General features: G+C 40.7%; 5 protein-coding genes across 5 annotated transcripts; 3 read left to right on the forward strand and 2 right to left on the reverse strand.

Moving 5' to 3' along the window:
• Positions 1-227: 227 nt before the first annotated feature.
• rpf1 (ribosome production factor 1 homolog) lies at positions 228-3,866 on the forward strand. The gene is made up of 9 exons (XM_008328853.2): positions 228-577; positions 1,655-1,711; positions 1,909-1,989; positions 2,084-2,179; positions 2,329-2,482; positions 2,744-2,826; positions 2,938-3,119; positions 3,206-3,332; positions 3,486-3,866. Exons 1-9 carry the CDS (start codon positions 338-340, stop codon positions 3,525-3,527), a joined length of 1,062 nt encoding a protein of 353 aa, XP_008327075.1. The 5' UTR covers positions 228-337; the 3' UTR covers positions 3,528-3,866.
• LOC103392279 (guanine nucleotide-binding protein G(I)/G(S)/G(O) subunit gamma-5) lies at positions 3,867-5,603 on the reverse strand. The gene is made up of 3 exons (XM_008328866.1): positions 5,373-5,603; positions 4,413-4,568; positions 3,867-4,190 (listed from the first exon to the last, which is right to left on the reverse strand). Exons 1-2 carry the CDS (start codon positions 5,451-5,453, stop codon positions 4,443-4,445), a joined length of 207 nt encoding a protein of 68 aa, XP_008327088.1. The 5' UTR covers positions 5,454-5,603; the 3' UTR covers positions 3,867-4,190; positions 4,413-4,442.
• spata1 (spermatogenesis associated 1) lies at positions 4,467-11,420 on the forward strand. The gene is made up of 13 exons (XM_017042211.2): positions 4,467-4,592; positions 6,711-7,006; positions 7,118-7,224; positions 7,496-7,613; positions 7,699-7,752; positions 8,660-9,050; positions 9,298-9,418; positions 9,505-9,550; positions 9,789-9,909; positions 9,992-10,117; positions 10,387-10,562; positions 10,797-10,895; positions 10,985-11,420. Exons 2-13 carry the CDS (start codon positions 6,947-6,949, stop codon positions 11,132-11,134), a joined length of 1,569 nt encoding a protein of 522 aa, XP_016897700.1. The 5' UTR covers positions 4,467-4,592; positions 6,711-6,946; the 3' UTR covers positions 11,135-11,420.
• A 198-nt stretch (positions 11,421-11,618) lies between these two features.
• ctbs (chitobiase, di-N-acetyl-) lies at positions 11,619-15,305 on the reverse strand. Its single transcript, XM_008328874.3, has 7 exons — positions 15,091-15,305; positions 14,162-14,300; positions 13,802-14,010; positions 13,450-13,621; positions 13,245-13,342; positions 12,619-12,780; positions 11,619-12,132 (listed from the first exon to the last, which is right to left on the reverse strand). Exons 1-7 carry the CDS (start codon positions 15,202-15,204, stop codon positions 11,944-11,946), a joined length of 1,083 nt encoding a protein of 360 aa, XP_008327096.1. The 5' UTR covers positions 15,205-15,305; the 3' UTR covers positions 11,619-11,943.
• An 869-nt stretch (positions 15,306-16,174) lies between these two features.
• LOC103392297 (vitellogenin-2-like) lies at positions 16,175-24,796 on the forward strand. Its single transcript, XM_017042208.2, is given in 34 exon segments — positions 16,175-16,708; positions 16,856-16,876; positions 17,010-17,161; positions 17,246-17,497; positions 17,587-17,748; positions 17,839-17,987; positions 18,076-18,226; positions 18,311-18,634; positions 18,737-18,832; positions 18,835-18,882; positions 18,972-19,190; positions 19,269-19,486; positions 19,571-19,668; positions 19,754-19,878; positions 19,998-20,099; positions 20,211-20,330; positions 20,414-20,600; positions 20,697-20,790; positions 20,873-21,058; positions 21,148-21,283; positions 21,369-21,582; positions 21,668-22,140; positions 22,224-22,268; positions 22,348-22,410; positions 22,493-22,699; positions 22,784-22,926; positions 23,002-23,140; positions 23,232-23,361; positions 23,461-23,644; positions 23,724-23,818; positions 23,911-24,005; positions 24,094-24,259; positions 24,350-24,511; positions 24,600-24,796. Coding segments are annotated over 34 exon segments (5,109 nt in total). The 5' UTR covers positions 16,175-16,668; the 3' UTR covers positions 24,713-24,796.
• Positions 24,797-27,401: the final 2,605 nt, after the last annotated feature.

Here is a 27,401-nt window from a genome sequence, read left to right on the forward strand (position 1 = left end):
TATTTTATTTATAAAACATTCAAAAAGTGTAAATTTAACAAAATGAAAGAAAATACATTCAAATAAATATTACACATATAACTATCAAAAACATTCATTTTTCGTGTCATATAAATACAACGGTAATCGAAATACAATGAAGTATTTGCCGTAAAAAAGAACTTCTGGTACCGTTTGTTTCAATGAATGCGTACGGTCCTGCTATATTCCTCCACACCACTAGATGTCTCTTTCTTATACCGATACTCGCACACTGTCGTGACCTCATTTCCGGAAATACGACAACTCCATGGCACACACGCGCACGTGAAAAGGAAAATAACCAAGTTAACCAAAGATGGATTTTACAGAAGTCCCGGTGAAACAGGACAAGAAAAGTAAGATGAAGAAGACCAAGAAGTTAAAGAAAAACACAACCATGGAGGAGGGGACCGCAGAGGGCGGCCCAGTGGAGGGGAAAATGGAGCAAACTGAAGCAGCTGAAACCTCCTTTCCCCCGGCGTTCAGTTTATCGGATATTAAGAACAAACAGCGAAGACACATGATGTTCATGAAATTCAAACAGGAGAAAAGAAAGGTAAACACACACACGAAAACACACACGTATACGTCTGCTACAGAACGCTACCTGCCCGCCACAGGGCAGCTTTACTGGTTTTATATGCATTAAATATTGGGATATTCAGTTTTCTGTTATGTTAGTTCTGCCTCCTTTTTAATCCACTTTATGATGGCTGTCAGCACCGCTGGTTCTTCTTAATGTTAGCTGTTTATGTTATAAGTGTAGAATTATGAATGTCGTCTTTTATCTGGTTGAATCAGATGTATTGTATTTAACAGCAGCTGTGGACTCACTAATATTCATCATTATGTGATTAGTTTTTCAGGAACACAGCCACTTTTGAAGTTGTAATATATATATATATATATATATTATATATATAAAATATATTTATTTATAAAATAAATTCTTGAAATATTCTGATCATATGTCTCATGGACCTCATGTTGTTGTTTTACAGCTAAAAACCAAGCCTTTCAATGGTCTAACTTTTCCTTTAATTCTAATTTAATTCCTAAATAAAAAGTATTTATGAAAATGGCAAGAAGTAGACACACATACTAAACGTTTTTACAGCTATTATTGCACTATTTAAAATAATTCTTAATGTTTTTAAAGATAATTATCCACCAGATTCTGTTGCTACTTCTTTGATATGTAACAGTAATTTTAAAGCCCCATTGTATTCATGAGATGAGTTTGTGATTACTCTAAAGAATAATCTGTGTTGTCCATCACCTAGGCTTTGGGCACGATTAAACACGCTGCCTTTATAGAAAAGCTTGTTGCCATTTTTGGTGTTTGTTTCGATAGTGCGGTTTTTTGGGGTGCGTCAACCCAGTAGGGACATAGACGGGACACGAGACCAAAACTGTTTGGGAACAGCTGGTGTAAAACATCATCTTTGCCACAGGAGAAAAAGAACAATTCAAATTGACTTATGTTTGTCATATAACCTACTAACTTGATGTGATTGGATGTGGGATGTTTTTCTATTGTCCATATAATGAGCAACCTCACCTCCAATAACAAACATGATTTTAGATTTTTCTTCTGATTGTTTTTTTTCTTCTTCATTTGTCTATGTTGTAGCAAAAGTTGCAGATCAGGAAGAAAAAGAAAAAAGAAAGAAAAGCGTTGGGTGACAAGGTGAGTTCATACTTTGTTCATAAACTATTTTCTACAAAGGTTGAAACACAACATTATATATTATATAACATTATATGAGCAGCATTATAGATTTTTGAATAAAATGTTTCCTTGACTTTTCTAAATCCACACCTTTTCATTACTAAATTCCATCTGGACTGAAGCCCACATTTTTGGTCTGACCCATATTTTCACAGGCTCCACCCAAAGAGGTCCCAAAGACGATAGAAAACCAGCGAGTCTATGACGAGACCACAGTGGACCCTGAAGATGAAGAGGTTTAACTCATTATTGGCAAACGTGTGTTATTCATTATAGTATTCAGATATCATTTTTATTTTTTGATTTGTCTTTGTTTACTGCCACCTGCAGGTTGCATTTGATGAGGGAACTGATGAGTTTTCTGCCTACTTCAATGGCATTTCAAATCCCAAAGTTCTTGTCACAACATCAGACAGACCCCACTGGGTAAGGTGCTAAATTAGGACTTTTTGTTTTATCAGATCAAACAAACGTGTTTTTTTTAATGATTTATTCAGAATAAGTTTTAAAAGTTTCTGCTTCAATGCCCTGATTTATTCAGAATAAGTTTTAAAAGTTCCTGCTTCAACTTGCAGAGGACGGTGAGATTTTGTGAGCAGCTGGCCACCGTAATACCAAACGCTCACGTGTTCTACAGAAGAGGTCTGGCACTGAAGAGAGTCATCCCTCAGTGCATCGCCAGGGACTTCACCTACCTCATGGTCATCAACGAGGATCGAAAAGTTCCCAGTATCCTGACAGATAGCTGAATTGTGGGGGAGGAGGATGATGATGATAATGATGGTGTTTTTCTTTTTTCTTTTCAATCTGTTCTCACTCAGAGTTATTGAAATATGTGGCCCTGCGATCCAGTCCAGTTGAACTGTCCAGGGTGTACATGCCTCCTGACTCCAGTGCGCCTGTTTTACACCCCAGCAGAAAAGACGGTTCTGTTTTTCTGTCAGTGTCGTAGGTCATTAAAGGCCAGCTTCCTTAACTGCCTTTTTTAAGACGGTATGGTTCTCTGTCACCTCCCTGATGGGCCGACGGCACACTTCAAAGTCAGCAGTGTTCGGTTACGGAAAGAGATCAAGGCAAGTGCATATATTTTCATCTAATGAGAGTTTTCTTTCCTCTGTTGGAGCCGTTGTCAAAGCACAGTGTAGACGCAGTGGTCTGAGCTCTCTGATGTCTCCTCTCTGCAGAGGCGAGGCAAAGATCCCACAGAACATTTTCCGGAGGTCATTCTGAACAACTTCAGCACACGCCTGGGCCACAGCATCGGCCGATTGTTTGCAGCTCTTTTCCCACAGAACCCACAGTTTGTCGGTCGACAGGTGGCCACTTTCCACAACCAGAGAGATTTCGTCTTCTTCAGGTTCCACAGGTAAATACTTTTAAAGCCTCCATTGGAGTACAGGATGTATTTGCATATGTCGTTTGAAATGTTTGTCATCGCTTGCATCTGTGTAGGTATATTTTTAAGAACGAGAAGAAAGTTGGCATTCAGGAGCTGGGACCACGTTTTACACTCAAACTGCGATCTCTGCAGAAAGGCACCTTTGACTCAAAGTTTGGAGAGTACGAGTGGGTCCTGAAGGTGAGTCAACACTTCCCTGTTGTAAATATATGTGTGTGTGTTTGTGTGTACGTATGTACTGTATTTATGTATTTTGAAGATCTAGATAGAATTGTTTGTGATATACTGTTTTTGATGTAAAGTTTATACGAATGTATGTATTTTTATTTTCAGCGCCATGAGATGGATGCCTGCAGACGGAAGTTCCAGCTTTGAGGATGTGATGTTCCTTATCCTTATTTGTCAGACAAGGACTTTTTAAACGACTGTATTCTTGATGTTTTCGAGACTTTGAGGACTGACTAGATTTAGCACGTCCGTTAATCTCAGTTTGATCAATCTCCAGAAACTGTATTTTGAGGTCACTCTGTCAGTGGAACCCTTTTAATGAGACGTGATGGTCTCGAAGACCAAGTGTGGCACACGAGAAAACTTGTCTTTTCTGAAACATGCAGTAACTTCACAAGAATTATACTAATCTTCATGTTTTATGAGAAGTGACACTTGTTTGGCAGATGTGATTGGTCGTCCCAAAATAAACAGGCAACAATCTGACACATTTAATTGGCTTCTTTTATTTAAAGTTAAAAACGTGGAAATAAGGTTTATTATTTTTTCCCAAAGTCAGTCTTTACAAAGGCACAATTCAAAGGCACGCCATGTGTTGATATGGATTTGTTATCTGAAAGCTTCTAGGTTTAAACAGCTATCGTGACCCCTAAATACTCTTAACACAAAATGTTTCAGAATTAGATTTTAGAGAGGCATGTTATGACAAAAAAGTCCTTAAGTTAATCGTTTGTCCCAAAATTGAATTAATACTCCTGAGACGATTCCAGTCCATGGATCCTGTAACCAGAAGGCACCGATGTCCGAAACCTGTTGAAATGTGTTTGCGTCAGTAAAACGAAGACGACAGATTGAGGCAACTTTGACAGTTATAAAGTTCTACTTTTCAACGTCTGACTCGAGACAAGGGTTTTTTTGGGGGGAGTGGAGATGGGTTAAAACACAAGGTCACTAGCCGTGTACTTCAGTAGGACCTGACGTCTCCACTGACACTGACCGACACTGGTGACGGCGATGACGAGTGTTACTCACAGAGGCAGAGACAGGGTTGCTCCCTGGGTGCTATAGGAAGGAGCACACCTTCTGTGGTCTGAACGGGTTGTTGCTGGAAGACATCCCAGTGAGCAGCGGGTCATGCTGGGCATTCTGGAGGCAGAACTGCTGCAGGTCAGCAGCAGCCTGGGACACCTGCGGAGGACAACCAACACTGTGGTAAGTTGGCCCACAAGTTGTCAATGAACATGAATGAATGATAACTGTCAATGAGAGACTGATGTACAGCTATTACAGAGTGGGATGTTACAGAAGTAACAGGTGTTTGTTGTTAGTGTTCATACACAGAAGTATTAAATATCATATGTATATACAGTATTTATATATGGTACTAACAATTAAGTAGTTTTCAGCTTAAGTACATGTTGGCTGACAAGATTAAAAATAAAATGTATCAACTTCTTTTGGCTTATGACACATTTACAAGAAAAACCTTGTCGAGTGTTTACTTTAAAAAACTCTAAGCAGCTTAAGTGCTTTAAAAAAACATTCCAAGTGTATAAATAAGAAACTCCTGACGATCGGTCTTGGTATATTTATTTATGATCAGTTGCAGCCCAAAATTACATTCATACGTTTCACTTTACGACACTTTGAGCACTTTGTGGCTCTCCGTAGCAGTCCCGCTACAACCTGTTAGATTCAACTAAATAACAGAATTCAATACATCATTTAAAAACACAACTGTTTTCTAATTTCTTACAAAATGTTTACCTTTTAAGATAAACACAGAGGGAGAGAGGTTCATTCGTTTAAGTGTGTAAATGTCAATGTTTTTCTTCACACAAGTTTCGAAAATATCGCGGTTCCCACTCGTTTTGGTCTCTCGAACATTACGGAAAGAATTCTCTAAACTCGTAAATGTGCTAAGAACATCCAGAGTGACTTTCGACTATCCAAACACTCACGCCCTGAAAGTAGCCACCTCCACACCGTTACCTTTACTCTGGTAATCCCGGCTTCAAGGCGCAGCTGATGGACGATTTTCTTCATTGCCACAATGTTGGAGGAACCGGACATGATTGACGGTTCAAGTTAGGAGCACAGTTTGACTTGATACGATCGAAAGTAACAATTATCCACTGTTTACGACTCGGTTAGCCTCAGCTGCGCGTCTTTTCCAACAAAGAACTTCCGTTTTCTTCCAAGGCGTGTCTGAAACTGATGCGTTAAGGTTTGCTCGGAAAACAATGGGATGGAAATACAGTATTTTACGGTTTACAGCCCATAAACGTTTTATGTGTTTATTTTCCTTTTTTGTTTTGTTTTATGTATACATACAACTGAGATCAGAATGGTTTTTGTAGTCTTGAGAGGAGAGTAATCCTAAAAAAAAAAAAAAAATTCTACACTTATGAAGAAAATGTTATTTTCCTAAAGGGGTTTTGGGGGGAAAAAAAAGATTCAGACTAAGACTCTAAAAATGTTATTTTCCTAAAGGGGTTTTGAGGAAGTTACGACAAAAAGATTCAGACTAAGTCTCTTAGAACGAACTGTCCTAAAAATACACAAACCCCGCCCCTTACCTGACAACGTCACTGCAATAAACAGCAAACCTCTGTCACAGAACGTGTCAACACTAAAACACGACGAACAAAAACCAAGTGCATTACAAGTTTCACAAACAGGGGGCGTCAGAGGGCTTTTAGCTCTATCAGTCAGTTGGTAATGAACTGTTAGTATATAAACAATTAACCGCATATAAACCCTGCATTAAACAAAAATTAATGTTAAATAAATATATTGTTTTGGTTCCTACTAATTTCAGTATTGATTTATCGTTGATTGTAGTGACTGAGCTCAGCTGTAGGGATCTGAGTTGAGAATCAAACTAGCAACTCCCTCCTCCTGTTGTTGTTGTTTTCATTTTTGCAATTAAAAAAAAAAAGATTAGGAATATTGTAAGCAGTAGAGAAATCCGTAAGAAGGCTTTGTAACAGGGATTCCTTTATAATCCAAAGGCTGAGATATTTTTAATGACCACATTCCACACCAATCATAATACAGTACATTGGAAAACACAACAAAAAATAAACATTTCAAATAATACTGTATTTACATGTATCAGCTGCTCTCCTATTCTTGATTTAATGACTTATTTGTTTTTTTTGTTTTTTTGTTTTTTCTAACTAAATTAGATTTGATAGCAATTTTTTAACAATGTTCATTTGAAAAAAAAGAGACTTGAAATTGAGCAAACACTTCGTTCATTTGAAAAAAAAGAGACTTGAAACAAACTGAGCAAAAAGTAATGATAATGATGGTACAAATCCACAGAATGGAACAAGCTCCTTGAGTCAGGCTGCATTTGTCATCATCGGCACCAGAGCAACCACCGCTGGCACTCTCATAAAAGAAGTGAGTGACTGTGTTTGATTACAGCAGATTGTTCCTTGAGCAGCCGTCAACGCCCTCGAGGAGCCGAGGGACCTCCTGCAATTTAAGCAGGCAGAGATCTACGGTCTCAAACAGTGGAGCTTCACTTCTCCTCTTCATCACCCGCTGCAGTCACGATGGAGCTTTCCTGTGAATCTGTGAGATGTCCAGAGGAGAGAAGACCCGTCAGTTGCAAGGTTTGTTGACAGAATCCAACCTCCAACTGTTGTCAGAAGATAGTTACTGTAGTCACAGACATTTGTCATGCAGATGAACACAGTTACTGTCTTTGTGTGTGTGTGTGTTAGTTTGTGGAACTCCACGTCCTGTACGTACCAGATGACCAGTGGAATGTGAAACTCAACAAGGTTCCAGCTGAAGCCATAGAGAGCTTCATCTCAGCAGGCTTCATCAGGTTCATCTGGGATTTTTTTTATTTTCTGGGATACATTTTGGAAAAGGGAAAATCCAAGTCTATGTTTGGTTGAAGATTTCTCTTTTTCAAAGCTGTCAGTTCCTGCACAGTTATGGGCTGTTTGGTCAGTGCTGTCACTGTAGCAGAAACGTTTTATAAACCTTTCCTTTTTCCACATTGTTCCTACCCATATTAATATTGATGATGTTAATTAATATTGCAATGACAACAACGACAACGATACAATTTTTCTCTTCAATTTCAATTTTAGAGTTTTTCCTGATGTCACACTGAAAAGTCTAAGGCGTGAACTGGGTTCTTTACTTGGAGCAGACAAGAGCATCAACAAATTCTCCTTTTTGAAATGTGTGGGTCGCAGCCTGGCACTGGTCAGTACGGTGTGTGTGTGCGTGCACGTGTTTGAGCAAAACTTTTTTTTTTAATCACCTGACACCAAACATGTATTTGTTCCAGGTTAAAGGCAAACAGGAGAAGGATCTGAAAGTAAAAACATTTGCTCCACCATATGTGAGTATTCCAATAAAGTAGACACCAAATATAAAATGTATAATAAAAATAATAAATGGCTTTAGTTTCTGTTAAAACACAATTTATTTACACTGGTATGTTAGGAAAAGAAAATTTAAATTGCTCATTTATGTTAATAAATTCAGCTTTTAGTTGAGTGTATGTTTAGAAAAGGGTTAGAAAAGTATTTGTTTGTGTTGTTTCTGCTAATAGAACTTAGACAAACTGCCACAGTTGTCAACATTTATTCAACATTTACTCTAAGGTGTCAGTAGCAGGTCAGTGTTGAAGTGTATCAGCAGCTCATACGTCTGTGCCCTCTGTGGTCAGGCACCTCAGCCTGAGCTCTACCTCCTGCCTGCTGTGGAGACGGGCAGCAGTGTTTGCTCCAGGTCTCTGAGCCCAGACACCAGCAGCAGCTCTCCAGACCAGCCCACGTACTACCACTCTGCCAAGACCTGCAGCCTGCCAACAAGGATAAAGGAGCCCGTGAAGTTCCCCCTCATCCCTCAGTCTTCTCAGCCACCGCCTCCCACCCCAGAAGGATCTGAAAGTAAAAACATTTGCTCCACCATATGTGAGTATTCCAATAAAGTATTATATGTATATAAAATGTATAATAAAAATAATAAATGGCTTTAGTTTCTGTTAAAACACAATTTATTTACACTGGTATGTTAGGAAAAGAAAATTTAAATTGCTCATTTATGTTAATAAATTCAGCTTTTAGTTGAGTGTATGTTTAGAAAAGGGTTAGAAAAGTATTTGTTTGTGTTGTTTCTGCTAATAGAACTTAGACAAACTGCCACAGTTGTCAACATTTATTCAACATTTACTCTAAGGTGTCAGTAGCAGGTCAGTGTTGAAGTGTATCAGCAGCTCATACGTCTGTGCCCTCTGTGGTCAGGCACCTCAGCCTGAGCTCTACCTCCTGCCTGCTGTGGAGACGGGCAGCAGTGTTTGCTCCAGGTCTCTGAGCCCAGACACCAGCAGCAGCTCTCCAGACCAGCCCACGTACTACCACTCTGCCAAGACCTGCAGCCTGCCAACAAGGATAAAGGAGCCCGTGAAGTTCCCCCTCATCCCTCAGTCTTCTCAGCCACCACTTCCCACCCCCAGTCTGGAGGAGGAGGAGGAAGAGGAGGAGGAGGAGGAAGAGGAGGAAGAACACAGTTACAGTTCTTTGGAAGGACATGAAGAAGACGTCTCTTCCAACAGGCCCGAGTGGCCAGAGCAGGAGTGTTGTCAGAGGACGACTCGCAATCAAAGGACATCACAGTTAGTTTCCCTCAACAAAGGTAAATCATATTCATAATTTTTCTTATTTTCCATCAAGATATAATACATTAAAAGCAGTGTGATGTATAAATGTAGAAACAGTAGGAATTCTACAGATCACTATTTTTCTATTTCAAAATTTCTATTTGTTATTATTATTATTATATATTGATTACTGTAGAGAATTCCTAATACCTTTAGTATTTATACTTGTCATGTAACATTTACTAACTGTGGGACATGACACTAACGTCACTCGTGTGAAAGAGTCTCCAGAGAAAGAAGAAAGCAGCAGGAGGAAAAAACCGTACCACAGAAAAGTGACCGGAGACTCGGGTGTAGCCGAATCTCTAGAAGATGCAGAATCAAGTTTCTCCCCGGCTGATGGGTACAGCAGCGTTCTCACAGTCACAAATGGCACCAGTGTGCTGTTCTACTGTTGTCTTGTTGGTCTAATAATGTGTTTGTTTGCAGACAGAGAAAATTAAAAGAAGGACCTTCACTCAAACCGACGAGTGAGGTAATCCCCGATGTGTCCGGCATTTGTCGACGTTTGACTGAATTACATCAAATGTCCTAGGACTGAGCTGAACACAGACAATTATTGGTCAAATGTTCAGTCCAAATTCCTCCCTCAGCAGGTGGATTACGTGGAGTGTGTGAGATCTTTGAAGTGAACAATGCACTCAAATCCACGCTCGTCCACAAACATCTTTAGGTGAAGACTTCATGTTGTTGTGTTTATTGTCTTTTTCAAGCCGACGCGGAGTCCAGCTGTGTCGTCTCCACTGGTGCATTGTGTCTCTCCGCCTCCTCCTGGTCCAGACGTGGCCTTGGTTCCTCATAAAACTGCTGCTCCTCCGCTCTTTCAGACAAACAGTGAGCTGTCATTTTGGCTTCACACCAGAGGGTAACAATCACTCCTCCTTTCACGACAGCTGACTCGGTTTGTCTTTGGCAGGAGAGGAACTGATCGAGGAGATAAAGCTGGTGAGGGAGGAGAGAAAGCAACTGGAGTGGACCAGACAAGAGTTGCTGCGGAAGGGGAAGGATTTACTGGCTCAGAACAGACACAGGAGGAACCAAGGTCAGGGGTCAACGCTTCTTTGTAAAGAGCTTTAAAGACCTTCACAAAAATGTCTCTGTGCACAAAAAAAAACTCAAGAAAATGTGCTTTTTGACATCCAAGAACCAAACGCTGATTTTATATTTCTGCAACTTTTAAAAATGTATTTAACAGTGTAAAGAAATTGAAACAAACTGTCGATGCCCCACCTGTATCCTAGAGGGACGCCAAATCACCAGTGATTACTTTACTTACATTTTTTTGCTTTCCTTCCTTTCCTGTAACCCCAGCCCGGGACGGTTGGAAAAAGAAGTATTTTGAAACAAAGAAAGCCACTGCGCCACTGGAGGAAAACCTGAGGAAGTTACGACAAGAGTTGGAGACATTTTACAACAAACTCCTGCATCAGCTCCAGGCCCGGGACCACAGAGGGAAGCCGAGAAGACACGGCAGAACGTCCATCAAGGTGTTTTACAGTTTTCACATTTTTGTTTTTTTTTTCTTAAAATAAATTGAAATACATTTTGTAAAGAAAGTTACACTACTTTGAGGTGACATTGAGTTGCTAGCTGGGTGTGTATGTGGGCTGCAACTGGTCCTCAGGCCAGGAGTTTGAGACCCCAGACTCCTTTTAGTTTACATTAAAGTTTAGTGAAATTGTAACTGAATGTAGTTCAGAAGTGAACAAATGTCTTTTCAGAATGAGCTCATCATCCAGATTATGACAGAGAGTCATGAAATTGATGACCTAAAGAGGAAGATCGAAGATGCAAAGATGAAGCTGGTGACGGAGATAAAGGTCATTTTTAAATATTATTCACACGCTGTACTACAGACCTCAGTGTTTCTACTGTCACATCCACAAACTCTCCTTGTTTTGTGGTGTAGTTGAGGAAACAGGCTGCCACGGAGCTGAGGGCACTGAAGGCTGAACTGGCACAGAAGAAAAGCCAGTGGTGTCTTCTGGGACCTGCAGCGTCTCTTGGCTTTGGACACACGACACGAGTCAGAACAAAAGATCAAAACACCTCCGTCTAATTCAGCAAAGTCCCGAGGTCGACCCCAGCTAAGACCTTCTCGTCACCTACTCTTCAATTTACCAATTTATCTTTCATTTTCTCACATGACGATGCTGGAGCTGTCATAATATATTCAATTTAATAGTTTGAAAAATTAATTTGAATATTTATCATAACGCATTTTAACGCACTAGTTTAGAGTTTCTTTACCAACTCCATGAAGATAAAATTACAATTTTTCATATTAATAACTCAATATCACTAATAAAAACAGGTGTAAAACACTTCAATCTACCTGCTGATATTCCTTTTTCTGTTCCAACAAAATATATTCTTAAAAATACGAAATTTAACTTCATAATTAATACTGATTAATTACGATGACAATAAATCCTGATAATCGTGATGAATTCACAGCTACAATGTGATAAAAAATTTTAGTTTGTGACTGTACTCCATCAGACTTTATTTTTCGATAAATTTTTTTTAGCTATGTCAGTAAATTAATCTGAAAATGTTTTATTTAAAAACAAATAGCAAAGTGCATCGATTGTATAAAAAAAGCTCAACACTGGCAGATCAGAAACAGACGATGTCTTTGTGCTTTTCCACAGGGTCACAGTTGTTTCATTTAGCACAGACGAAGGCCTGAGCCGTTACTACATTCAGTGACAACAGCAGTAAAAGCCACAATAAACTCTGAAGTGCAGGTATGCATCCCCAAAGTCACATCCCGTTACTGCAACAAAGGCACATGTTGACTTAGCTACAAACAGGAGTGGCCTCAGGGCGGAGTACATTTCTGAAGAAGCCCTGAGCGTCTCCCAGCTAGCATCCTAGCAGGGCATTCCACATCTTCTGAGTCTGCTGCTGGGCAACCGTCTCACCACTGTAGTCCAGGATGTTGGCGTTCCACATGCCGACGCCCCTTAAACCTTTAGTTTTCACATAGTCTGTCTTAAGACAAATGCTCTGCGGGTCGTCATACCAAACCTGATGTATCTGTCCCTCCTCGTTCTGAAAAGAAATAAATCAAACAGATAAAATTAAACATCCTGGAAGCTTTAGAGGCATTCAGAGGGAATGCTTTATCGCTGTTTGGAGGAGGCCATTTGTTCTGTGTGGGAAGCAGCTCGGATGGACGCCTGCAGGGGGCGTTAGATTAACTGCCCTTACAACAAACAGCCTGAACTGTTTGGATGTAATTTATAGGAATTAAAGAGAAGCAAAGTGGTGACTTGATATGTAAATGGACTGAAAGTTAGAAAAAGACAGGCAATATAGAACCACAAAATTAGAGACTTCATAAACACTAAAGGTTTTCTTGTCTTGGATTTGTTATAAAATGTACAATACACAGATATGGTATAAATATGAGTTTTTCCTGCATGAAAGTTATTGAAAGCAAAAACTTAAAAATAGACTTAAAAAAGACTTCCATAGGTTGTTTGACTCTCTGGCCTGTGATAGGCTGGAAAATAAAATAAAATAAAATGTATGCACCTTGTAATTGAAGTATGGTGCCATCTGCTGGCTGTCCCACATCCTGCCCGTCATTGAGCTGTCGACCTGTTTCATGATCCACTTGTATGTCTTCTGTCGTCCCGCTGCATCACTGCAGGGTGCTCCACGGAAAGGAACTTTGGCGATCGAGCATTTTCCCTCCTGTTAATTCAAACAAAGGGGAAATCTTTGTTCTAATGAGAAATTTGAAATGTAAATTCAAAATTCTGACATGAGCGACTTTGGCAACAATCACTGGGATAAAAGAGAAGATATTCTTGAGAGTATCTAATTATGTTTGGAAAAGAAAAAAAATCATGTCAATTATATCACAATACTCAGGAAGAGTCTGATTATCATGGTGTATTTTCTACACACGTTAGTTTAGATGTAAAATTCTTCACCTTTTGTATATTAGAATCACAATGATGACTTTGTCCAACCTCCTCTAAACAGGCAATAGAAACAATAATAGTGTATATGGGTGATGAGATATGGCACAGTACATTAGACTCCACTAGAGTAGGTAATATACTGTCATGTTTGCATTTTTAAACTAAGTGCACAAACACATACACAACAGTCAGTTATCAGGAGGAGCCAATCAGGGTACTGGGATGATTTACCTCAGAAAGACTAAGACATGAGTAGTCGTAGCCGTACCATGGAACACCCATCAGCAGCTTCTTTGGATCTATCTTCATACCCAAGTATTGGTCATAAGCTTAAAGACAGAAACAGAAACATGCAGACAATGGTTTGCTGCTGCTGCTGCTGCTGCTGCTGAATAATTCTGCTTTCTATTCAACTTCACAGAGTTGGACAACAAACCATTCAGTGTTTGGTTGACCGGAGCATTTGCCATCGCAATGCAGTCCCCCATGATCTGACTCTGCTCATCGTAGGACATGACAAACAGCAGGTCGCAGGATTCCGCAATGCTTACGTAATCGTAGCAGCGCCTGTCAATACAGTTCGGCGACCAGGCCACATCAAAGGAGACCTGGAGATCAGACAAAAAAGGTAAACATGCAAATGTTCTGATAAGTAGAAACTCACTCTTTTGAATCGTCTCGTCCACTTGGGTTCTACAAGTCACTAATCCCATTTCTAAACTGTCAAACACTGCCTCAAAATGGTATGAAATCAAAACAGATTTGAGTTTTTGGATAAAAGGGATCACCTGTGATCCTGGAATCTCCCTGTGGAAGGCCTCAGTGGTTTCCCTGACCAGGTCAGTCAGGGCCTGGTACTCAGGAGAGCCCTTGTCCACCGCTTGTTCAATGTCGATGTTGATACCATCCATAAACTGCCTTTTGGCTAAGTCGACCTTGTCTCTTATCCAGGCAGTCCTGTTTTCTTTGTCCACAATATTAACGAGGGGAACGTCACCTTCGCACATGGACAACAGAGAGGAAGAGGAGCAGAGCTCAGACTAGTTTTTCACCACGTAATATTAACCAGAGATGGAGCATTATAGTAATGCTTTGAAGCATAACGACTCAGGGTGAACCCCCCGTCCTTCTCTCTCCGGTTGCTCTACCTTTAAGGAGAACTCGTGCTCCGTTCGAGTGAGCGTAGCACATGAGCTCGGCGTCATACTCTCCGAATGTTGCAATAGTCGTAATCATGCTCCAGTTGTAGGACTTCCATGTCGTTCCACCCACATCGAACAGAAACACCTGGAAGCAGAACATACGGGGACATGAATCATGATTGGCTGACATCTGGGTACTTTTACTACAGTCAAATACTGCGCCTCGTTAAATCACTGAATGTTTCCTGCCAGTGTGAAGCTTAATGTTCCAGAATTCATCTTCTATGCAAATTACAGCAGAGATTGAATACATATATTTTAAAGTACTGTACTGTACTGTACTGCAGTACACAAAGAACTGACAATGACACAATCCTACTTTATCCTGCAGCAGTAAATCAATATTTTTGGTACGCAGTGAAGTATTATTTAATATTTTGTCCAAGGAGTGTGATGTTCAGTTAGAAACAATGAAACCAAACAGTGATTTCTTTTTTTTTTGGTTTTGATCTTGAAACTGCGTCACTTCCTCCTGATAAAGAGGAAGTGATGTTGACAGCAAAAAATAGAATGAAAAAAAAACCCCAGACAAAACTAAACACTTATTTCTAAATCAATTAAACATCATTAATAATATATATTTTTTAATTTTTGCAATTTTGAATTGTAGTTTTTTATTATTTTATGAAAAACGAACGTAGGTTAAGGACTGGAAATCCCAATTTTTTTGACGTTTGTGATCAAAACACGTTCATAGTTCACCCCGGGTTTTTTTTTATTTTTGTAGTGTAAACATATGGTCGAAAGGCAATTACAATATAAATGATACGATCATAATTATATAAATATGCACACATCATTTTAATGCTTCCTGACAACCTGTTCGTGAAGCGACGTGACTTTTGTTTATCCAGGAAGTGAAGATTCCTCGTTACCTCAAAGTCTCTCTGCCCACGGATCTGTTCACACAACTGCGGCCTCTCACACGGACAAACGTTCGCCCCGCACAAACCGACCGCCATCCACAAGAATACAAAAAGCCAAGACATTTCTCCTCGAGAGTTTAATCAAAAAGAAAAAAAAAAGAAATCACTAACCACTGTAATTTCTGTCAGGATCTATGTACGGGGCGCGGCAGAGGACAAACTTGACGTAGTCGACGCGTTCGTTTTGCGTTCATAGGAAAGCAGTTGATTTCAAACAACATAATGGCAGCATATAATCTTTAAATGTTTGTCGATATATATATTTATATATATATATATATATAAAGTCTACTTTACTTGATTTAAAGAAAACCTAAAAATGATATTATGAATAGGTTCTGATGATTAAAACGTCATTACAGTTAAGATAAGAAACATCTATCTATATATTGTTGTTTTTTGTTTATATATTTATATTTATATATTGATATATATCTATATATTATATATTTATATTATATTTATATTATATTATATTATAATTATATTATATTATATATATATATACTGTATATATACACAGTATATATATATATATACACAATGTGTATATATATAGACAAAACACAATTATTGGAAAAACAAAGTATGTTGACTTAAAATAAGATTGATTTCCCAAATATCCTTTATTTAAAACAAACCAAAAACAAACTTAATCATTGCACAAGTTCTAATTTTCGATTAAGTTGTAAAGCATTCCACTGTGCCACACAATCAGTGACTGCACTGATCCAGACCATGTGGTCACCATCGTTGTTGCTGTTGTTACCGTTTGACGACACAAGCGAGCTGTCGCATTCAAAAAGTTATTGAATATATTGAATATAGTCATTTGACCATTTTCATGTCGTTCATGTCATTTCTGTCTATTTTCTAATTTGACCCTCTGATGTGTTATTAAAATGTCCAAGGTTTAATTTACAATTTACAATTTACTTTGCAATTTTATAAAAATGTTTATTTTAATTTAATTAATTTAAATGTATGTTTTTTCATCTTATTGTCACATGAATTTTTCTTATTATTATTGTTGGCACCGTGGCTGTGTTGGACTGTGGCCTTCAGTCAACAATGTCAGGGTCACATTGACAGGAGTGAGATCGTGTCAACATGTCAGGACAGAATTGATTCAAAGGCGGCATCGCCTGCAGCACAATTGTTTTATCAATATTAGTGTTCTACAATATTGAAAGTATATGAGACATTTTAGCTTTAATAATATTTACACCAGGGCCTACAAACTCATAAATCTTTAAAGTAAAAGAGTTGAAAAATGTAATTGAAAAAAATATTGTCTATCCATCCATCCAACCAGCTCAAAAATCACTGTAGAAAACTGCAACCCTCCTTGGCATCTCTCCATCTTTTTTTTTTTATCAGGTTTGTCTGACCTAAACCTGGGGGCTCGATAACTTTAATAATATAGGTTAGGGGTTAATATTTAATCACAGATTCCCTTTGAAGGGTGTAGCAACCACAGAATATAAAAGGAGGACTTTTCTGTTCAGTCCGTTACCTCCTGCAGCCATGAAGGTGCTCGTGTTGGCTCTCGCAGTGGCTCTAGCTGGTAAGACATGCTTTTCTACGACAACATTTGCTGCTTGAATATCATTTACTCATCACTCTGTCTCTCAATTTGACTGTTTTCTATTTCTTCTTCCTTTTTTTGCTCTCAATTTGACTGTTTTCTATTTCTTGTTTCTTTTTTTTTTAGTTGGGCACCAAGTGTCCTTTGGTAAGTGTACTAACTTTGCAACACGAAATAAAAACTCAATACATTAGGTTTAAATGTTAAATAGTAATAAGAGTAAAACACTACAATTTTTTAGGAATTTCTCAAACTAATAATATCAAAAATGCTACTGCAGCCCCAGAATTTGCTGTTGGAAAGACCTACGTGTACAAATATGAAGCGGTTCTGATGGGAGGCCTGCCTGAAGAAGGGCTAGCACGGGCCGGACTGAAGATCCTCAGTGAAGTTATGATCCACCCTGTAACTGCTGACACCTTCGTGCTCAAGGTTAATGGGGATTGTTAGCAGAGGCTAAAATATACAGAAATAAAACACAAACAGCTTTGCTCATTAAATTGTCCCTTTTTACAGCTTGAGAAACCTGAACTGTTTGAGTACAGTGGAATCTGGCCCAAAGATGCTTTCATTCCTGCCACCAAGCTCACCTCAGCCTTGGCTGCTCAGCTCTTGACACCCATCAAGTTCGAGTATGCCAACGGCGTTGTCGGCAAGGTGTTTGCACCAGCTGGCATCTCCACCACCGTGCTGAACATTTACAGGGGACTCATCAACATGTTCCAGCTGAACATCAAGAAGACCCAGAATGTCTACGAGCTGCAGGAGGTATTGAAGTCACTCAGTCAGTCATTGGTTCACCCACATCAACAACAAACAATCACAAACCTTAACACCAAACTGTTTTTGTGAACAAGCCTGGAACACAAGGTGTGTGCAAAACCCACTACGTCATCAGTGAGGACACCAAGGCTGAACGCATTCATCTGTCCAAGACCAAGGATCTGAACCACTGTCAGGAGAGAATCATTAAGGACATTGGCCTGGCTTACGTTGAAAGATGCCCCGAGTGTGAAGCAGAACGTGTTTTCTCCATTTCCTTAATCAAAAAAATGTTGTCTTACACAGTTAATCCCCGTTGCTCATGTTTTTGTTGTTTGTTGGTGTAGAGAGGAAAGATCTTGAAGGGAGCTGCTGCCTTTAACTACGTCATGAAGCCAATGCCAACCGGTGCTCTGATCCTGGAGGCCACCACCACAGAGCTGATCCAGTTCTCTCCACTGAACATCATGAATGGTGCTGCCCAGATGGAGGCTAAGTATGTCCATTTGCATTGAAAATGCAACAGTGGGACCATCTGAAATGTAAAACTGGCTGTCAGGCTGAGCTGTTCTGTATGTTTAAAGGCAAGTCCTTAAATTTGTGGAGATCCTGAAGACCCCAGTGGAGCCAATCGGAGCCGATTATCTTGACCGTGGATCCCTGCAGTACGAGTTTGGCAGCGAGCTTCTTCAGAATCCCATCCAGCTTCTGAGAATTAGCAATGCTGAGGCACAGGTAAGTCAGGCGGCGCTCACTGCACCCGCCAACGGTGTCACGTGCTTTCATGATATCAAGACGGAGATTTGAATTTCTTTCCAGATTGTTGAGATCCTAAACCACCTGGTGACCAACAACGAGGCTAAGGTTCATGAAGATGCTCCTCTGAAGTTCATCGAGCTCATCCAGCTCCTGCGTGTGGCCAGATTTGAGACTATCGAGGCTCTCTGGAATCAAGTCAAAGCTAAACCTGATCACAGGCACTGGATCCTGAATGCCGTTCCCGCCATTGGTACTCATGAAGCTCTGAGGTTCATCAAGGAGAAGTTCCTGGCTGGTGAGGTGACAATTGCTGAAGCTGCTCAAGCCCTGCTGGCAGCTGTGCACATGGTGACTGCTGACATGGAAGCCATCAAGCTTGCTGAGGCACGTCCAAACTATTATTCATCATTTATTTTTCTTATTTCTCTTATATCAGTGTTTTTATGTCATCAAAAATCCTCACTGTATTTTGCTCCAAACACACAGGGCCTAGTACTCAACCACAAGATACAAGAAAACCCTGTCCTGTTGGAGATCGTGTGGCTCGGCTACGGAACCCTGGTTGCCAAATTCTGTGTAGAGTTGCAAAATTTTGTGTAGCGAATCACGCTTGCCCTGCTAAACTTGTGCGGGTGTGTGTCACTCCTTTGTGTTTTAATGTAGCTGATATTTAGTTTGATAATTAGTAAAATAACAGATTTTTTTCTCGTTGCTCCGTCAGCCTATCCATGAGCTCGCCTTCGAGGCTCTAAACAAAGGCAACGTAGAGGAGATCACTATCGCCTTGAAGGTCCTTGGCAACGCCGGACATCCTGCTAGCCTTAAACCCATCATGAAGTTCCTGCCTGGTTTTGGGAGTGCTGCTGCTAACCTGCCACACAGAGTTCACAATGATGCCATCTTGGCCATGAGGAATATTGCAAAGAAAGAGCCCAAGATGGTGAGCTGTATTTTTGACTCCTGACAGGATAAAACCCTCACATGTACAGTGTCTAAAACTTTCGTCTTTTGGAATTAGATCCAGGAAATCGCTGTCCAGTTGTTCATGGACAAGGCTCTTCCCGCAGAGCACCGTATGGTTGCTGCTATTGTGTTGTTTGAGACCAAAGTGCCCATGGCTCTGGTGACCACTCTGGCCAATGCCCTGCTGAAGGAATCAAATATGCAGATTGCAAGCTTTGTCTACTCTTACATGAAGGCCCTCACCAGAACCACTGCCCCTGACCTTGCCTCAGTGTAAGAACTAAAAAAAAAAAAGAAAAAAAAATCGTTGTAATATGTGTCATTCCTGTAACCACTAAATTGTTGTTTTTCCTCCAGTGCTGCAGCCTGCAATGTCGCTGTGAAGATTCTCAGCCCCAAATTTGACAGACTGAGCTACCGCTTCAGCAGGGCTCTTTACATTGACGCCTACCACAGTTAGTAGAATAAAAAAAAAAGTTAATGATCACTCAAATCTGGAGAGAAAGTGTTGCTTGATGACTCATTGTTGTTTCTCGTTAGGCCCCTCTTTGATCGGTGCTGCTGCCACTGCCTTCTACATCAACGACGCTGCTACTGTTCTGCCAAAAGCCATGTTGGCCAAAGTTCGCACTTACCTGGCCGGAGCTTACGCTGACGTTCTTGAGGTATGAGATTTGATATTAAGCCCTACAGACAAATTCAATAATGAAATGAAGAACTCCAGCATCAATACTTACATGTTAAGCAGCTTCTAAGCTCAGTGACTTTTTTAAAACTTTTACAGGTTGGTGTAAGAACTGAAGGAATCCAGGAAGCCCTTCTGAAAATGGAGGAGGCTCCAGCGAACACTGACAGACTCGCTAAGATGAGACAAGTCATCAGGGTTGTAAGTTCAAGAAATCCCTTCAGTTTTAAGGAGTGCTTTACGAAAACCCGGAAGATCATTTTGTCTATAAAAGTGTAAATTCCTGACTCTCGTTTTTCATTTTTCTAACAGCTTTCTGAGTGGAGGGCTCATCCCAATCGCCCACCTCTGGCCTCTGTGAATGTCAAGTTGTTCGGACAGGAAATTGCATTTGCCAATGTGGACAAAGCGATCGTCGACCAGCTCATTGAGGTACACGTTCTCCCAGAGATCCTGCAGGTGAAGTCAAATTCAGCATTGACAGAGAAGCCGATGTGTTATTCCTGCCCTCACAGATGGTCAGTGGACCTTCAGTTCATAGGTTCGGCAGGAGGGCGTTGGAGACTATGCTGTCTGGGTTCGCTCTGCATTATGCTAAACCAATGCTGCTGGCTGAGGTCCGCCGCATCATTCCCACCGCCGTCGGTCTGCCCATGGAGCTGAGTTTCTACACCGCTGCTGTGGCTGCTGCGTCTGTTGAATGTAAGTCCTGCGAGTGTGATTTGAAATTAAAAACAAAGGAAATGTCAATATTCACTCCTTTAAGCATACTCAAATTGTATTTGCTGTTTTATTTAGTCCATGCCAGCGTGAACCCACCTCTGCCTGCGGACTTCCATGCCACTCAGCTTCTTAAATCTGACATCAACATGAGAGCTGCAATTGCCCCGTGGTAAACAGGCTGTTTTTTACCCTCTCAGCAGCCATTCAATTACTCAAACCAATATAATTCAAATGTATTTTTCCCCCTGCAGTGTATCGATGCACACCTATGCAGTTATGGGTGTGAACACCGCCCTGGCCCAAGCTTCCCTGCTGTCAAGAGCCAGAGTTCACACTATTGTTCCTGCTAAGATAGAAGCAAGAATCGATATGATCAAGGGCAACTTCAAACTTCAGCTCCTGCCTGTGAAGGGCATCGATAAGATCGCATCCGCCCTGTATGTACGCCTCTGAGTTCAGTCAAATTCAGCAAACACCTAAGAAAGGTCATTTTTTTTAAACAGTTACTTTTAAACGTTTCCTACAGCATCGAGACTGTTGCAGTCGCAAGGAATGTTGAAGACCTGGCAGCTGCTAGAATCACACCAGTGATCCCAGCTCACGGCGTACTTCATCTGTCGCATCATACATCTTCCCACGAGGCGTCCGTGTCTACTGAGATTGTGAGTGAGATTAACTGGTGTTTATTTCAACAGAAACTCTTCCACAATCTGAGGATGTTGGCGTTACTTTTTGTGCTTTTTACAGTCTGCATCCTCCGAGATCCTGTCTGCCCTGCCAAGACATGTTGTCAACAAAATGTCTATTCCCAAGGCCTACGAGAAGAAAATGTGTGCAGCGATCGCCACCTTTGGAATCAAGGCCTGCACTGAAATTGAATCTCAAAACGCAGCTTTCATCAGAGACTGTCCTCTCTATGCCATCATCGGCAGACATGCTGTCATGGTCGAGGTTGCTCCAGGTAAATGTAGTCAAATTGAATTGCCCGTTTAAGATTATTGGCCGAGTTGCTACAAAAATTGTACGTAAATTAAATTTAATTTCAGCTGAAGGACCAGTCATTGAGAAGATTGAGATTGAAATTCAGGTCGGAGACAAAGCAGCGGAGAAGATCGTGAGGGTGATTAACATGAGCGAGGAGGAGGAGGTTGTCGAGGATAAGAACGTCCTCATGAGACTCAGGAAAATCTTGATTCCTGGTTTGAAGAACGCCACAGCAGTTTCTTCTTCTAGCTCCAGCAGTTCACGAGCAAGCAAATCCTCTTCCGTGTCATCAGCATCATCATCATCATCACGTTCATCCTCCCACTCCTCTCAACGCCACAGCAAGGTGGTTGATGCTGCTGCACCCATCTCCAAGAGATCCAAGAGAGTGAGCAGCAGCTCTTCCAGCAGTCACTCAAGCCGTCTTTCAAAGATTTCCAGCTCCAGCCGCTCCAGCCGCTCCAGCCGCTCCAGCCGTGTGTCCAGCAGCCGTTCATCCCTCGGCTCCAGCAGCAGCTCCAGTGCCATGTCCAAGGTGAGATGAAACTCCATCTCTGGTCCATTAACCTCAAAGTAAAGTTTCATGTTCAGTATTCAATCAAGTCTTTTGTTTTGCAGCAAGAACAGTTTGACATCCAGTTCACCAAGAACCACATCCATCAGGTAACTATAGGACACTGTGGTACAAACTCTGTCACAACAACAAACAACGGATCAATGAATGTTTTCTCCCGTTCTGCAGCATCCCATCTCAACCGTCCATTCACACAGCAGTGCCTACAGCTTCGAAGCGATCTACAAAAAGGCAAGCCATCAGAGCAAGTCACTAGTTATATGAGTTAAACCTCCACTAACTCTCTCTCTCTCTCTCTCGTTCACACCATCAGGCCAAGTACCTTACTAACACAGTTGCTCCTGCCGTGACTGTTCTGATCCGTGCTGTGAGGGCTGACCATAAGGTGCAGGGATACCAGATTGCCGCCTACCTGGACAGAGCCAACGCCAGGCTGCAGGTGATTTTTGCCAACCTGGCTGAGAATGATCACTTCAGAATCTGCGCCGATGGTGTGATGCTGAGTACCCACAAAGTGATGGTAAACTAAATTTGACTTCAGTAACACAAACATTCGAATGCTGCACGTACACAAGAAACCCATCAAATGTTGAATGTCTCCCAGGGCAAGATCGCCTGGGGTCTGGAATGCAAACAATACGAGACTGAGATCACTGCAGAAACTGGTATGGTGGATCAGCTGCCAGCACTCCGCCTGAAGCTGACCTGGGACAAACTTCCAAGGAGCATGAAGCCCTACGCAAGAGAGTATGTCAAAAAGTAACCAATGAACATTAGATTCCACCGAAAGAGAAATAACTTCACGCCGTTTTGTCCCCGCAGCATCTCTGACTACATTTCCCGTATTGCTCATGAATTTGGCGTGAAGATGGCCAAGAACAAGAACATACCGAAACAGATCAAACTGACTGTGGCCGTCGCTTCAGAGCACAGCGTGAATGTTGTGCTGAAAACTCCAACGGTTTGTTTTGGTTTTTTAGTTTTCTATCATCACAGTATTACAGTCTAAACAGAAAGTCAAGTAAAAACTCTTTTTCTACTCAACATTCCAGAGAACTGCTTACAAACTGGCTCTGGGTCTTCCTGTGTCTCTGCCCATTGGAAACACTGAAGCTGAGCTGCAGATCTACCAGGACAACTGGGTTGACAAAATCATGCACCTGATCTCCAAGGCTAATGCAGGTGAAAACACTCAACCGACGCCGCCCTCACACTGTTATCAATACAACATTCACACAAATGTGTTGCTCATTTGTTTTTCCTGTATCCTCTGCGCTCCAGCCGAGTGCTCTCTGGTCAAGGACACAATCATCACATTCAACAAAAGAAAGATCCGGACCCAGCTGCCACACTCCTGCTACCAGGTTTTGGCCCAGGACTGCACCCCTGAACTCAAGTTCATAGTCATCCTGAAGAGGGATCAGATGCAGGAGAAGAACCAGATTAATCTGAAGATTGCAAACATGTATGATGTCGTTTTTTTATATCTGAATTGTATCAAATGCTGCCGGCAGGTAGCTGTGAACTCTGTTTTCCTTTGGCAGTGACGTTGACATGTATCAACGGGAACATGGTGTAGTGTTGATGGTCAATGGAGTGGAAGTTCCTCTCAGCAACCTGCCCTACCATCATCCCACAGGTTTCCTTCTTCTCAGATCAAGTATTAACAGTATAACTAATTGTTTATTTGAAAATATATTTCATGTTTCATGTATTATCATTCAATATCAGCTAAGATCCAGATCCTGCAGAAGGAGGAAGGCATTGCCCTCCACGCTTCAGGCCATGGTCTCCAGGAGGTCTTCTTCAGTCCCACTGAACTCAAGGTGATGCAAAACAGTTTTATAAATCACACACTTTAAAACCTCCCCAAAATATTGATAGATTGAAGTCATTTTTTTCTATCTATTTCAGGTTAAAGTTGCTGACTGGATGAGGGGACAAACTTGTGGCATCTGTGGAAACGCTGACGGAGAAATCAGACAGGAATTCGTCACTCCTAACCAACGGGTGACCAAGAACGCAGCCAGCTTTGCGTACTCCTGGGTTCTGTCTGGAAAGAGCTGCCGTGACGCCACCGGTAGGTTTTGGTTGTTTTTAAATGTTTGATCATTTTCTCACAGCCTAATATCGGGAAGACGACGATGACATGAGTGAAAATGCGTTTTAGAATGTCACATGAAGCTTGAGTCTGTGAAGCTGGAGAAACAGATTATGGTTCACGGTCAGGAGTCTAAATGCTACTCTGTGGAGCCTGTGCTTCGCTGTCTGCCAGGCTGCATGCCTGTGAGGACCACCACTGTCTCCGTTGGCTACCACTGCCTTCCTGTCGGTAAGTTAGCATTTACAAAAAAAGACAAACAGGAAATTAGGGAGTAACTTCAGAAGCCTGACTGACATTGACATTGTGTCCACTACAGAGGCCAGCATGAATCGCCCTGAGAAACTGAGCATCATCTCCCAGAAGAGCATCGATGTGCACGAAACAGCCGAAGCTCACCTGGCCTGCCGCTGCACCCCGCAGTGTGCCTAAAACCACAGCCACCTGGAAATTCATGTCTTACATATGGTTTTTGTGCCGTTGTTTGTAACTATTCAATAAACTAAGAAGCAAATGAACATTTGTCTTTGTCAAGTGTTTTAAAAAATGGGTTTGATTAAAAAAATAATAACTGAGACAGTATTGACTCACTAGTTAATATCTTCAATAATGTCTTCATTCAAAAGGTTTAATATATATTTACTAATAAACAGATTGTGATCTACCGGTAGATCACAATCTGTTTATTCTCTATTTACTAATAAACAGATTGTGATCTAACGGTAGATCACAATCTGTTTATTCTCATGAGACGATCAGGGGTTTGATGGTTATATTCCTGGTCTTTCTGCATGGATTTCCACAGAGAGAGTGTGTGTGTGTGTGTGAGTGTGTTTCTGCCACAGTCTTAAAACATGTTTCATTAGACTAATGTTGTTCACTCTGTGATTGTGTGCCTAAATGGTCATCTCTCTCTGTACTGTATGTGGCTAAAAACAAAGATAAAGTTTTTATTGGGTGGATTTTTTCCACCCAATAAAAACATGAAAATAAACAGTTCCTTTGTAGTTTTTTTAATCAATAGGAAAGTGAACTCCTTGTCACTGTGACACACCACTGCACCACTGCACCACCACAAGTGTGACCTCTGCTTCTAACCCATCACCAAAGTCAGCAGGGGGAGCAGTGAGTGGGGCCGGTGCCATGCTCCACTTATCCACCGAGTCGCCACTCCCAATAGCTGATATTTCAATGAATAAATACATATTCATTTATTTATTAATGACGTATATGTGTGTGTTCTGGTCATCTCAGCAGGACTAAACAGACTGCCTTTATAAGAAAGACATTTTTGGTGTGGGGGGTGTCGACCCGGATGAGACGTAGAAGGATGTTTGCAGCCAAAGAAGTATGGAAGTAGAAAGAAGAATAAGAGAGAGAACAGTGACCTTGTTGACCTTGATCCCTCATGTGTGGAGAAGGAAAGTACAGTGGACCCCTTAGATACCAGCTCCCCGAAATACTGTACGAGTCTGCAGCTGTTACAAGAAGGAAACATCTATTTACTCCATTTTTCCACCCGAATTTGAAAATGTGGCCCCGACACTCTGTGGAGATCTCTCCCTCACTGTCTGCTTAGTCATTTTACCTAATTTTATAACAATAATATAAAATCTTCTTAATAATCATTATTTTATATTTTATATTTATATTTAATACATTTGTTTATATCTGTGTTTGTGATGTTTAGATGGGGGGGATTGGTTATATTTTAATGATGAAAATTGGATCGACACAGACTTCTGTTGTAGAACAGATTCAAGTGGGGAGTCAGACTGTAAAGGGATATTACACAGTAACTTCTCTTGTGAAAAGCTGAACTGACTTCACAGGTACGCCCTCCACTGGGCGGCAGGTTTACTTTGTACCTGTGAAATCAGTTTGAGAAAATATTTGTTCAGATCAGTGGGCAGCATTCTTGGCCATGTTGTATTTGATTAGAGATGTATTTCTGATATCCTGGCAGAGATAAGAGAGGCTTAAAACTTACAATGTGTTGTTGACCTTATAAAAGAACATGTAGGAAGTCAGCGATGGAAGAGAAATAAATTAGTAAAATATTAGTGATTCATTTGCTATAATAAATCTAAGATAAATAATAACAATCTAAGCTGAATAAGACGGACTTTAAAGAATTGTGTTAATGATCCTCTACCAGAGATGAGTATGGGCCTAATATTTCACTACTAAAATTTCACCTGGTTCCAGACCTGGCAAACAAAATTGCAGACGTTTCAGCTCTTCATCCAAGAGGCTGACCACCTGAGAGACACTTTCTTCTGGGTGTTTTTGAACTGAAACTGTGGTCTTGAACTCAGGACGATGTTATATACTGAGAGATGGTTTCTTCAGATTGACGTAGAGGACCATCTGTCTTCTCTGGTGAGGACATGTACGTCCTCATCCACAATAGAGTGTCCTTCGTCCTCCAGATGTAGATAAACTATTTTTTTTAAACCTTTCCAAAAACATTTGCACAAGTATCACATTTCACTTTCTGTGACTATAAAAAAATACAAGGAAATAAAAGGGATATGAAAATAAACTATTGGACACGTGTGTTTCTAAGACAGCACATCTGTGTGTAATAAAGCTGAACTAAAAATCTTTAAAAATAGTTTGACAACAAAGTTTCTGACTCTAAACTAAACTATCTGTACTTTATTGCATTAAATGTGGTTGGTGTTTTGCGTTTGATGTTTTTTTTTTTTTTTTCAGCAGTGCTGTGTGATGTGTTAATGGTCATCTGACCTCATCGTTCTAAAATGTCATGATATCACAGGTGGTCAGTCTGACCACAACAAACACAACAGACAAACAAACAGGTCTCCGGTGTTGACATCTGTGTGCTTTGAAGTTTTTTTTACATTTCAGTTCAAGTTATTACACAGAATTCTGGGAAATCTTTTTATATAAGTTATAATTAATGATGAACATTGAAGAATGTTTCGTACGGTGTTTTATGGTTTAGTTGGTTTAGGAGAGTGGGGTTTTCTTTTTGCAAAAAAAAAAAACTTTTTCATAAAAATGTTCTTAAAAGCAAACACTTGTTACTTGTTTCAGCTGCTTGTTAAGTACAATGAGCTGAAAACGGTTGTTGAAATAGTGTTAGAATTGTAAC

Source organism: Cynoglossus semilaevis, chromosome 2, assembly GCF_000523025.1.
Source record: "Cynoglossus semilaevis isolate Cse_v1.0 chromosome 2, Cse_v1.0, whole genome shotgun sequence".
Lineage (NCBI taxonomy): Eukaryota > Metazoa > Chordata > Actinopteri > Pleuronectiformes > Cynoglossidae > Cynoglossus > Cynoglossus semilaevis.